Here is a 13778-nt window from a genome sequence, read left to right on the forward strand (position 1 = left end):
TTGAAAATATAAATAATATCAGAAAGGCATCATTACACCACTAGGTGGCTCAAAAAGGGTTTTTAAGTAGATGTGACTTAACATTTATTAATGTTTTGATTCATGCAATCTAGATATCACTATTACCAAATGAAGCTTATCACCGTATAATCGAGACTATGTTCCTAGCCGACAGGATAATCACGACTTGCTTCCAATAACTTAACTACCAGTTGTGAGAAACGGTAGTAGTGGCATTGAATTAATGGTTTTCCGTGGACGATCTCAGTGAAAAGGAACATTTGTGTGTAGTGCGTGCGCGTGTCACAGAATGCAAAGCTGGAGGCTTGATGGAGAAATTATGTAATCGACAAAGAGGACAAAACTTCGAAGCTTTCGATTGATTATTATTCACATTTGCACAGTGGGAAATAGTACAGTTCTAATGAGTAAGAAAGGCGCAAAAGATAATTTTCTTCATGTCAAGGAAACTAAATTAACTAGAAAAATCTTATTGATCTACATCTTTACGAATAAAATGAGCCGAGTGTGTGCATGAAAATGTAAACATAAATGTATTACACATATTTTAATTTTCTAATTAGATATAAAAGAATGCAATCAAAATGCCAATAATCAAAACAAAGCTCTCATTGATCCGTCAACGATTCAAACAAGATAAATACATTGTTCAAAACACGAATCCGCGTCAACATGTTTAATAAACAATGATTCCTCCGTAGCTCTATTAATCCCTCAACTCATCAAATTTTCGCGTCTGACCAGTTTGGAAAACATGCATTGATCTAAACTCCACACACGAGATAAAACAAATGTTTGAATCATAGACACCTGGTCCCCATGCAACCGTCAACCAGTCCAGAACTACAAACCTACCTCGTTACCCACCATGGCTATCAATGTCATAGCATCTCGCACCCGCAACAACTCAAGACGCAATTCCCCACAAGCATTATGCTCTCGAATCAATTAGTTTTGCATCTTCCTCGGCTTAAACCACTTCCTTCACAACATTGTGAGTGGCCATCGGTTGGAGAATCGGCACTTGTCGCAATGCCACAGGCTTCCGCCACATGGACTATGGAATGACAAAGCTGATTTTGCGTCAACTTGATTATCGTGTTTACCTGAAATGGAAGAAAAACACCATAAGCTTGCATCAGTCAGTAGGAAGGATGAGTGGTTCGTAATTAATTTTCTTGTTGATTTAATGATTATTGGCATGCATGCTCAAAGGAATGCGCACACAAATCCACTGTGTTTACGTGATCACTAATATCACCGCGAGGTTGCAAATCGATAGGCAGATACGCATATATGAAATGAAGCACCCAGACGAAGACGAAACCTGAGCAAATTAGCCAATGCCCTTGTGATTAGATGAACTAAGATAGCAGAAGGTATCGACGACGATGATGTATTTATTGGTAGTTTTTTCGAATAGGTTTTGCTAAGCATGCGAACGGAATTGGCGGATTATTGCATCCCATCAGTAATTTTGGAAAAGATACTATTTAGTTCTTTGATCAATGGTGAAAACTACTACGTAATGTAAACAAGAATTGAATTGATGTTTACAAAAAATAGCAGACATAATCTCTAATGAATAATCTTCACATTTGATTTTCAAAACAACTGCTCGTAACACAAACATGGAATTTTAAAAATATTCTGCACATAAATAAATGGTAATACTATATATTGTAGAATTGATCGTTTATGTTTTAGTAAATAGAAAATCGATAACGAACTGCATTTTTATGGTGAAACATGTTTTCGTACGCCTGAAATTTCTTTAAAATTTTCCAATATGGCATCGAGGGTAACAGTGTGTTGAAAAGAAAATGGTTCACCCAAATAATAATTTATTTCACCTAAATATAAGAAAGTATAAACATTTAAATATTGAAAAGATAAATTTTTGTTTTTATTTTTATCAAAATAGTTGTTTTTATTTTTATCAAACTAGTTGACTTAAACAACAATACAGTTTAGTCAGTCATCTTAGTGAACCCAACTCTTGTTGTATGCACTGTAAATGTGCTTTAGTTGCAAAAACAAGTTGCTCGAGCGGTAATATATAACTAGGAGAGTAACTATGATGAACTTAACTTTTCTTTCAATATCTTTAAAAAGTGATGTCAGGTCTGTTCATTTATTTCACGAGATAAAAACCGGATACAAAGTATCTCATTGTTTTTTGTTTTCATTGCATATGTAATGCTGTATTTCTGGAACTCTTATGATAATATTCTCATATCGACAAGTTTTGCGTTCATTTCAAGCAGATAAAGCTGGTGCAACTTAAGTTTCGAATTGTGTTTCTAAAAATGAAGAAATCTGCACACACTGACCTAATATTTCATGAGGCATCTAAGACTATGCGAACTCGGCAGCAAAATAGTTTTAACTGCGAGGTTTTTAATTCGGCCTATCATTTTTTGCCTTGCTGAGAGCATGATTTCACTATTTTTTCTTGACAAGAGATAAACAGCCATTTCGGCATATATTGAGTAGGATACAATTATGACAGTCATTTGGAAAATGTTTGATAAGTTGATGTGAAAATTTTTACAGAGCTTCTATAACTGCTAGTGCAACGTGGGCAAGTTGGTGATTTGCTGCACAATTGTTTCAGATGTACCCTAAATTGTTTTTGGGTATTATTGTAAAACTTAACAGTGATAAGTTGCACATCCGAATTTAATATATTTGAACTTTCTGAACTTATCTAACATAAAAACACAATTCTAAAACAATTGCAGAACCTCTTGAAATTTCAATAAGTTACATTTACTACTTGGGTAGCGTGCATTGATGAAGCGATTGAAGAACGAAATCGCTGTGAAATGGTCTTATCTGAAGCATATGAGCATCAACGGATTAGGGTTTTAATTACTTGTTCACCTGATTTATTTTCTTCGGACCATTTCCTGTTCCCTAACCTCAAATCATCTCTGAGAAATCGATGTGAGTTGAAACTTTTGGAATTTTACAGCACTTCTTCCGGAACATGAAACCGAAACCAGTACAGCCAAAGTAATATTGTCTGGTCTTCATCAAATATGCCCTACACATTTAGAAGATGTTTTCCGTTCTCCACGAATTGGAGTGAGGGAGCTATCTCGAACGCTTTCTCGAAATTTATCGCATTATCACAAGTTTTGTGGATGTTTGTGCTCTATAAAAGAACATTTAGAAAGTCTTAGGCTGCTGACAGAGTGAGCGCGAAAATCTGTGACGAACTTTGTGCTGACCAAAGCAGGAAAACAGGGGGACCCTGTCAGAGTAAAATCTGAGCAGATTTATCGCTTGTACCTTTGATTTGCTGCAAGTATGTTTCCCGCTCTTGGTTTGCTATTGTCAGTCACCAGCTCGGTTCAGCTTCTCCCGCTCACTATGTCTGCAGCCTTAGACATGTTTGACAGAACTAGCATGACAGTAAATATTTAGGAAAGGTAATACAATAACCTGATCAAGGGCACAGTCACCAATTTTATATAAATACACAAGTTCAGGATTTTTTTTTTGTTTCAATTATAGAGGTTTTAACATCCTAAGGTCATTCGCCTCTTCGGACCAGAAAATCTTTCTAGCCCTATGTGCGGGGTTGGGAATCGAACCCAGGTGGGCTGCGTGATAGGCATCGACTATCCCATCACGCTATACCCGTCCCCTAAGTTCAGGATGATTGAACCTTCTAGTGATGTTATTGAAAATATAAGTAATATGAGAAAGGCATCATTACATCAAAGCAAAGCCTTGGTATTACATTCCTGTAGTGGAATTTGACCTTCTGTTTCAACAGACTTCGCAGCCGATTCAGAGTGTACAGAACCATGGCTGGTGCAACGATTCTACTGACACTACGAATCCTTCCAGGTCGGGACTCGAACATACAACAACTGGGTTGTAAGACCAGCGCCTTATCCATTGAACCGCCAACCCGGGACAATCATGACATCACTAGGTGGATTAAAATGTTTTTTTTTGCAGAGTCGGTAGGTTGATGAAGGCACAGCGATTCTCGTAACGTGGTAATTTAAGACGATTCAGCCAAGGCCGATATGAACATCTGCCTAAATTGTACCTCCGTATTCAATTTTTCTTCTTCCGTACCAGCACGTACCGATGCGTACAGATTTTGCATCATTTTTATGATAGATTGAAAGTTTTGATATTAATTACCCTATAATTTCGGAGCCGGAAGTCGGATTGGGATTAAATTGCATAGTATCTTTTAAGACACTTGGAGCATTAATTTGAATCATGATTTGTGAAAATCGGTTTAACGGTTGCTGAGAAATCGAAGTGAGTTCCGTTTTTTGGAGCTTTTCTTCACTATTACCGCTGCGTTTGGAAGCGGAAACTGGGCAATAGTAGTCCCAAAACAGATTTATATATCCACCAACTAATAAAATCTACCAATTTGATGAGTAAATTTTAATCAAATGTGCACCTCGTTTTGCCATCGCTTGTGAAAAAATCCTCATGAAATTAAATTTTTTTGCCTTTCTCTTTTTGCTAATCTCACTGTAATACCGGAACCGGAAATCGGATCTGGATAAACTTTTCGAGGACTTTTTGAAGAATTAGTTTGAGAATTCCGGAAGCGGAAGTCGGATAAAGATAAAATTCAATAGCGATTGATGGGACTATAGGACCTGTCGTTTGAATTTAATTTTGTGAAAATCGGTCACGCCATCTCTTGGAAAAGTGAGTGACATTCATTTTTATTATTTTAGTGCATAACCCTGTAATTCCAGGACCGGAAGTTGGATCGGAGTAAAATGCAATAGCGATCTATGGGATATCGAGCTGAGTGGAATGGTATATGACACTCGGCCTTCCGGGCCTCGGTACAAAAGTCGGTTTTCACAGTGATTGTATAGCCTTTCTATATAAGCAAGGCAAGAAGACGAGTACTTCTTTAACTCTAATAGGAGTCAACGAAAGAACATAAACGTGTATACCTGTTCTAGATTTTGAGCACTAAAAATACCGTATCTCTGTAACCAGAAGCCAAATTCGAATGAAACCTTTCATTTGAATCTATTCTATCATTTCTGACAATCGGTCTATTCATCTCAGGTCATCTATGTGCGTTATTCCTCTATCCCCGATCGGTACAGCCAACTCCGAGAAAAGTTAGAGCACATTTTTGAAATTTTCTACCCTTTCATTTAAACCTATAAAGTTTACGAGAATTTCAACGCTAACTTGACCAGCAAACGACGAACCCCTCAAATTTTTCTGGTTCTTTTATTTAGCTGCAATTAATACATATAATCATATCATTTCTTTAAGATTAACCATATCCGCACCCTTACTCTTCAAGATAATCTATGTACCTTAATAACAGCGTATCTTTAATCACGATTGTACTAACACAAATATTAACATGACGGAATCGGGTCGTAACGAAATTACAGGTACATAGATTTGCAGAGTATAATCGAAAGCAGTCTCCATCGCAGTCGCTGTCGTTATCGTTAGTGTTGACCGCAGCTTCCTAACAAGGTTAGCCGAGGAAACACCTTTCGAAAGTGCCCTGTTTCAAGCTCAATCAAGGCGAAATTCCTCTACTTAGCTGAGAGCTCTGTAGTTGGTTGAGTGCGCATATAAATGTGCACTCGACAAGTGGTAGGCTTATGTCTTTCATAGATAAAAGACAACACGAGATACTCAGAAGTCAAAGAATGGACTATTGATTTGCACTGGAACTTGAGAGCGTAATACATAGCTTGACTTGACGTTAAGTTGGTGCCAATGGAAAAGAACGATCTAATGTGCACAAGAAAAAGCTGCACAATCACTTCTGTTTGGTAGCATAACAATGCCGGACTGTCGGGTGGCCAATAAAAATGTTGTTATTAATCTGTTTTTTTCTAAGTAATTCAACAATTCGAGTCCGGAACGTAGCCAGTTTTTCCTAAAATTTAGATTTCATTCTGTTATGATTATAAAGTAATAAAGCTGCAAAATTAAAAAAAAACACCTCGTTTCGTTTTGTTTGGATTTTAATCTGAGTTGATAATGATAACTGCAATTAGAGGTTATCTTTAATTGCATTAGCAATCAACAAGCAAATATAACAAACTAATTACTTACGTGCTTTCTTGAATCTTTGCATTCGTGGTCAGCGATAGTCACTTTTACCATTTAGTATGTTGTCACTGTTCAACTCAGTTAAATTTATAACATATTTTCTAATATATTTTGTATAATTCTGAGAATATGCTTCCGAATAATTTTCTTCTGTTCATTCCAACTATAGGAACTCATCTATTTATTTAGTAAATCGTAACCATAGTTCGACCAAGCGAGATAAAACAGTTAATGCAGTTCAAATATTTAGATAAGTTCTCATTCGTTAAGTGAGACAGTCCACACACAATTTAACATATTGCTGAATCAATCAACGTGTTCCAAGCACCAGCCAATCGTTCGCTCTTTGGAAGTGCATGGCGACGACTGCCCCCAACAGTATTCAATATAAACTCATATTTTTCATTCAAGCTAATTGAATGTTTTGCCATCGTATATTCAACATTCGTGTAGACGGGAGTGAGCGATCAATGGTTGATGACGGACAGATAGTGCACCATTACGGTTGGCACTGGCCGTGTCGGCAGAATAATCGTCCAAGGAACATATCTCGACCGGATTCAGATACGTACTTCAATCGCACTGGTTGAGTGCATTGAAACTTATTTCTGCTGTAGTGAACGAACGTGTCTCTTTTCAATTTCCGAACTGTTCAAACCGACCAATCAACACAAAGCTAACGGCAAAAGGTTGGCAATTGAAAGCTTTTTGTAGTTTTTTCATTCGACTTTGAAGGCGGCAGTAGTAGCCAATTGGAAATGAAGTCATTAGCTATTAAAACTATAAACTAGCAGCTCGCTCATTACTTCTTGTTGCTAAGAGTTACTTTAAACTGTTGTTTCATTAAGTGATGGTTAGAAAAATGCGTTGTTACAAAGCTTAAAAAGCACGTCGATATAACCAATAGCGGATGTGACTTACACATACGGCTTTCTGTGCCTAGTACATAGCTGTAAAGCAAGATATTAGCGCTTCAACAATAGTCATTCACTCAGAATGAACTTCACTTCCGCTCGTTTGCTTTTTTTGCATTTGAAGTATACGCCCAAAATATGTAATTATTGAATCATTGTACTTGATCAATCAAAGTGAGAGGGCGAAACGTGAAAATATATTGATCTGCGCACCACAATTGAAGTTTCCAAAATTGGTAGTATTAATCGTGCGCTTAACTTTTACATGAGCATGTAGTCAGGTATGTGAAGGCAGAAATTGCAACACATTGCAATGCAGTCATCTGTGCCGAAGCACGTATAACAGTGGTTTAAAAACATCAAATATTTCTATCATCAATGTAGTAACCTTAGCATATAAAGAATTTCTAATAGCCTTGATTCGTGATTTTTTCAATGAATGCATTAATGGTTCTAGTGAAGATGTACAGGGTGATTTTTTAAGAGCTTGAGAACTTTTTTAAACAATAAAACGCATAAAATTTGCAAAATCTCATCGGTTCTTTATTTTAAACGTTAGATTGGTACATGACATTTACTTTTTGAAGATAATTTCATTTAAATGTTGACCGCGGCTGCGTCTTAGGTGGTCCATTCGGAAAGTCCAATTTTGGGCAACTTTTTCGAGCATTTCGGCCGGAATAGCCCGAATTTCTTCGGAAATGTTGTATTCCAAAGCTGGAATAGTTACTGGCTTATTTCTGTAGACTTTAGACTTGACGTAGCCCCACAAAAAATAGTCTAAAGGCGTCAAATCGCATGATCTTGGTGGCCAACTTACCGGTCCATTTCTTGAGATGAATTGTTCTCCGAAGATTTCCCTCAAAATGGCCATAGAATCGCGAGCTGTGTGGCATGTAGCGCCATCTTGTTGAAACCACATGTCAACCAAGTTCAGTTCTTCCATTTTTGGCAACAAAAAGTTTGTTAGCATCGAACGATAGCGATCGCCATTCACTGTAACGTTGCGTCCAACAGTATCTTTGAAAAAATACGGTCCAATGATTCCACCAGCGTACAAACCACACCAAACAGTGCATTTTTCGGGATGCATGGGCAGTTCTTGAACGGCTTCTGGTTGCTCTTCACTCCAAATGCGGCAATTTTGCTTATTTACGTAGCCATTCAACCAGAATTATGTAGACCATAAATCGGGCGTAAAGCGCGAAACACATTTCGAACCGAACACTGATTTTGGTAATAAAATTCAATGATTTGCAAGCGTTGCTCGTTAGTAAGTCTATTCATGATGAAATGTCAGAGCATACTGAGCAAATAATAATGCATGAAAATCATAACCTCAAAAAATCTGAGCAAATACTAATGCATGAAAATCCTAACCTCAAAAAAATCACCTTTTATTTGTAACATAAAACTATTAGAATTCGTTCTATAATGAGTGAATCACTTCCGACTCAGGAGATATGGTATAAATGACTTCATCGTAAAACACACTGTTTATCTTTTCGCTCAATGTCACCAATGATGGCTAAACAATTTGCAACAACCTTAGACTTTTTTTGACTATTGGTTCATTGATAAAGTGATAAAGAGTTATGCCGAACATTTTCGGTTTGGGAAATATACTCTTAAAGCAGACGTAGCCGACAAATCACGTTTTTTTTTCAATATGCTATGTGTATGTGTATGTGTGTATGACAAATATTATCACTCGTCAACAACGGGAAAATATGCACCCTCAAAAAGATTCTTCTTTAAATAAATAGTCTTTTCGTGGAAGAAATATTTTCCATATGGAAGTTTTTTTTTCTTCATAAGTACGTTTATTTCATAATTTCATAACGCAATATACATTATTTCATAAGGCAATTTACATTAGTTTTTCTTCGCCGTAGCATCCACAATACATAGTACTTTAAACTTAATACATTTCGAATATCATATTAGTATGTGTGTGGTATTCATTAATTAATCTAAACACTGCTTTAATCTAGCGATTTGCTATTATCAATTACATTAAACCAAAGTGGATAAAGGAGGGGGAAAATAAATGATATAAAAAAATTACATTAAATAAAAAATATTTATTTTGCACATGATCTTATTACTATTTCAGGTTTGTTTGCATCAGTTCATCATTTTTATTCAATGTAAGATAGCACGCTATTGGTTGAAGTCATGGAAGAGCAAGGAATCTTACATAAAATAAAAATTAAATTGGAACTCCAATGGACTTAATGGAATGATAAAAACGTTTCATGTAAAATAAAAACGTTTCATGTTTCAAGGAGGTCACGTCAAGCAAGAATGTCGCGAACTGGGACATTGGAATAGGAAGATTGTCAACTACTTACTTACTTTACTTTAATGGTGCACATCCCGTCTTCGGAACATGACAGAACGAATTGTAGATTTCCAGGATACTCGATCTTGAGCCGCCGTTTGTACTCCCGCTGCGCGTGCATCCTCTTCGATTGGGCACAGCCAGCGAGTGCGCGGTCTACCCCGCAGTCGACGACCTCTGCCAGGTTCTCTGTTGAACATCTCGTAGGCCATTCTCTCTTCCGGCATTCTTGCTACATGTCCAACCCACTGTAGTCTGCCGTGTTTTATAAGCCTTCCAATGTCCGCATCCATTCTCCATTCTCTTCTTTGCCGCCGAGTATTGAGCGCAGGATTTTTCTCACAAAGACGTCGAATACTCGAACATCTGTTTCCTTCAACTACCATGCTTCCTGGCCGTATAGGAAAACAAGTAGTATGAAGAACTTTTATAGAGCAAGTTTTGTGCGTGTGTGCAATCCACGAGACTTCAGCTGGTTACGGAGCCCGTAGAAAGACCTATTAGCAGCTGCAACACACCTTTTTACCTCGCGACTGATATCATTATCGCATGTCACTAGTGTTCCAAGATATATGAACTCGTCAACAACCTTAGTCTTGGTAGAGTTTATCGTCAACCCTATTCTCGCAGCTTCTTTCTTGAAGAGCACAAAAGCCTCTTCCACAGCTCTACGTTTCACACCAACAATATCAATGTCGTCCGCAAAACCAAGAAGCATGTGAGACTTATTGATGATGGTACTGTTTCTTTGTACGCCTATTCTTCGTATGACACCTTCGAGCGCTATATTGAACAACAGATATGAGTGCGCGTCACCCTGCTTCAATCCATCTAACATCACGAAAGCATCGGATGTCGTACCAGTTATCTTGATGCTTGATTTCTATCCATCGAGCGTCGCACGAATCAGTCTAATTAGCTTTGTCGGAAAGCCATGTTCTAACATGATCTGCCACAATTCGCTACGTTTCACTGAGTCGTACGCAGCTTTGAAATCTACAAACAGATGATGAGTCCGTTGTACTCCCGAAACTTATCGAGCATTTGTCGCAATGTGAACATCTGGTCCATCGTTGAACGTCCTTCCCGAAAGCCGCATTGGTATTCGCCGACAAAGGATTCTGCCAATGAACGCAGTCTGCTGAACAGATCTCTAGAATGTACCTTGTAGGCGGTATTGAGGAGTGTTATGCCTCGATAGTTTTTACAATCGAGTCGGTGATCCTTTTTTAGATAGGACATATGATACCATCCAGCCAGTCCGAAGGCATTTCCTCTCCTTCTCAGATCATTCCAATTACTTGGAGTGCATAGTACAGCCGCTCGCTTCCGACTTTGAGAAGTTCAGCCGGAATCTCGTCCTTCCCAGCGGCCTTTCCATTTTTAAGCTATCTAACCGCTTTTCGTATTTCGTCTAGCGTGGGTGGGTCTACAGCTTGTCAATCATCCTCAATTCCTATTCTGTTCATGCTCTCTTCCATTGATTGTTCATTCAATACTTTGACTTTGATTTGAAAAAAATCAGTACTCGCAACCTGATTTTGAAATTAATAATGTACGTAGGATGATAAATATGGAAAAATATTCCTTTTTTCAATTGATAAATCGATCAAAAACAATTCGAATTGGGTTATTTTGGACATTTTTAGTAAGCGTGTAACTTATTACAGGAATTTGCAAGTTTTTCGACTATTGCAAATATGATACTATACCCAAGTAACCACGATATAACTTTACATTATTTCAGCTTTGAAAATTCGCGTAAATAAATTGATTCAATGCAGCGGAGTTACACATGTTTTACAATGCTATTATAAAGCCTAAAAGAGCCATTATTAGACTGTTATAGGATCTGACAGATGAAGCAGGAATTGCACATTATTAAAGTAGCTATAATGCAAATATCTACTATGAATGATTTCTGTGCACGGGCCTGCATAACATTCATATATGTTACCAATGCATAACGCTGCATAATGTTAACAGTGTTGTTTTCGAATGTTTCGTAGTAAGTGAAAGGCAAATTTTCCTCGGTAATCCATTTTACTTCTGTACTACCAACACATATTGGTAAACAAACGTGAACTCTGACTAGCTCTGGCTTTAGTTCTACTACTCCATTTTTTTCAATACCAAGACATTAATTTAATGCAGCTATTCAATTTCTTTGCACTGCTATTATTAAAGTTTCGTTGCTTCAAAATATAGCATTGAATGTCCATATATAGCACGGCGGAAGGTTGTTGTAAGATAATTCTCAGTTACATTTTGAATGCAAATGTAAAAATAGAGTTGGAAATGTGCAGTGATATAATGCATATGGTTACTTGGGTATTGATTATTGAGTCAATATAAGTTCGATAATTTTGGACACTTTCAGCGAGCGTAGGGTGACGCAATATGCAAATTAGAATATAATTTGACTATTGCTAATTCGATGTTATATTAAATAGTGAATCAAAAGCAATTGAAATTTCATAATTTTTGACATTTATAGTAATCGTAGGGTGGCTCTATAAATTGGAAAAAAATTTGCTATTACAAATTCAATGCTCTATTGACTAGTGAATCAATAACATCGAGAATCGATTTTTTTCGGAAATTTTCAGCCAGGTGATTCTATTAAGAAAATTGTAGAATTTCGATGGTGTAGTGATTGGTGAATCAATAGAAATTCGAATTTGGGCATTTTCAACGAGCTGGCTTGATATAAAATTTGAAAATATTCTGAATTCTGCTAATTCGATGTTTAATTGACTGATAGCAGTTCGAATAGGACTATTTTAGACGTTTAAAGTAAGCGCTAGTTGGTTCAATATGAAAAATTGAAAATAGTTTGCCATTTTCATGTTAGACGCTATATTAATTAGTGGTATTAAAATTTATAAAGTTTGGATATTCTCAGCAAGTGCTAGCTGGCTTAATATAGAAACTTGTGATTTTTATACTATTTCCAATACGATTCCAGTGATAATAATGTGTGAACCTAGAACCGATGCTCTGTACATATTTGCTCAGAAATATGTTTTTAGCAAAAATATGCGAAAGCTGTTCATTCGGTTCATGCGAAGGTGGTGTTTACTCGATGTTCGGCGAAGCAGTTTGTTTCGAACTATTCGGTTGGCAGACTCGATTGGTCGATAGAGCTCTCTTCGATGCTTACTTTTATAATTTATGGATCGACGATTAATGATTTATTAATGAGTATAGCATCGAATTGGCAATAGCTAAAGAGCTTATATTTTTTTATATTGAGCCACTCTTCGATTGAACAAATTAATCATCAAACAATTAAACATCGAATTAGCAGAAGTCGAAATATTACCGAATTTTCATATTGAGCCACCCTACTACGCTAGCTGAAAATGTCCATAGTTATCTTATCAGAACACCTATTGATTTCCCAATCAATAAAACATCGAATTGGCATTAATCCAAAATTTTACAATTTTCTCAAAAGAACCACCCTAAGCTCGCTGAAAAGGTTATTCGATTCTCAATGTTATTGATTTACTAACCAATAGAGCATCGAGTTCGCATTAGCCAAAAATTTTACAATTTTTCATATACAGTCACCCTACGGTCGATGGAAATGTCCAACATTATGAAAGTTTAATTGCTATTGAATCACTTTTTAATATAACATCGAATAAGCATAAGTCAAATAATTTACAATTTTTCATATTGCGCCACCCTTATCTCGCTGAAAATGTTCAAAATTATCCAGTTAGAACTACTCCAATTACTGATTCACTAATCAATGGAGCATCGAATTGGCATTGGTCCAAAATTTTGCAAAAATTTCCATATAAAGTCACTAATTTTAACTGTTATTGATTCACAAATTGATTAAACATTGGCAAAATTCTAAAAAATTTCGATTAATCATGTTTAGCCAGCTTCAACTCGCTAAAGGATCAGGGTCATTTCGTCGAAAGAGTCATTGCGCCGAATGACATTTCGCCGAAAGGGGTCATTTCGCCGAATCCTGCGATTGTCCTAATATCATAATTGGAATTGATTTAAAATAAAGACAAATGGAAGATGATGGCGTCAACGCTCGTTTTGTTGACCTACAACTGTACTTTTTGAATAAAGATTGAATTGTAGATTTGAACCACAGAACGGAGTTCCCAAGAAAACTGGTTGACTTTATTAGCTACTAAGCATCCTAGCATTTTCACAGGTGTATATACCAGGCTTTGTCTTTGTCCTATTTTCCGTTTATTGAGTGAAAATAAAAAAATCTCTACTCTTACCACATCTTTTTGGTTCATGTCCAGTCCGACCTCGCTATCGCTCGTTCGGACCTAACTAAAGTAAAGAAACCTAGCTTTGAGTAGGCCGGGCAAACTAGGCGGTTACAGGTTTGTATACGAAAGGCCGCCGCTTCCGACGGTGGGTCGGCGGTC

The 13778-nt window shown here is 36.9% G+C and overlaps 1 protein-coding gene across 15 annotated transcripts in view; it reads right to left on the reverse strand.

Annotated features, from left to right (window-relative positions):
* The window catches only part of LOC131439077 (myb-like protein Q), a 236963-nt gene that overhangs the window by 57680 nt on the left and 165505 nt on the right, over nucleotides 1–13778 (reverse strand). For 12 of the 15 annotated variants that reach the window (XM_058609659.1, XM_058609656.1, XM_058609657.1 and 9 more), the window contains one exon: nucleotides 877–1127. The exons of 2 other annotated variants lie outside the window; for them this stretch is intronic. In XM_058609659.1, the coding sequence (XP_058465642.1) occupies nucleotides 877–906 (30 nt within the window). In that variant the 5' untranslated portion in view covers nucleotides 907–1127. The remainder of the gene's footprint in view (nucleotides 1–876; nucleotides 1128–13778) is intronic. One more of the 15 variants, XM_058609664.1, reaches the window with a different exon arrangement.

The sequence above is a fragment of the Malaya genurostris genome, chromosome 3 (genome assembly GCF_030247185.1).
Source record: "Malaya genurostris strain Urasoe2022 chromosome 3, Malgen_1.1, whole genome shotgun sequence".
In the NCBI taxonomy this organism is placed as follows: domain Eukaryota; kingdom Metazoa; phylum Arthropoda; class Insecta; order Diptera; family Culicidae; genus Malaya; species Malaya genurostris.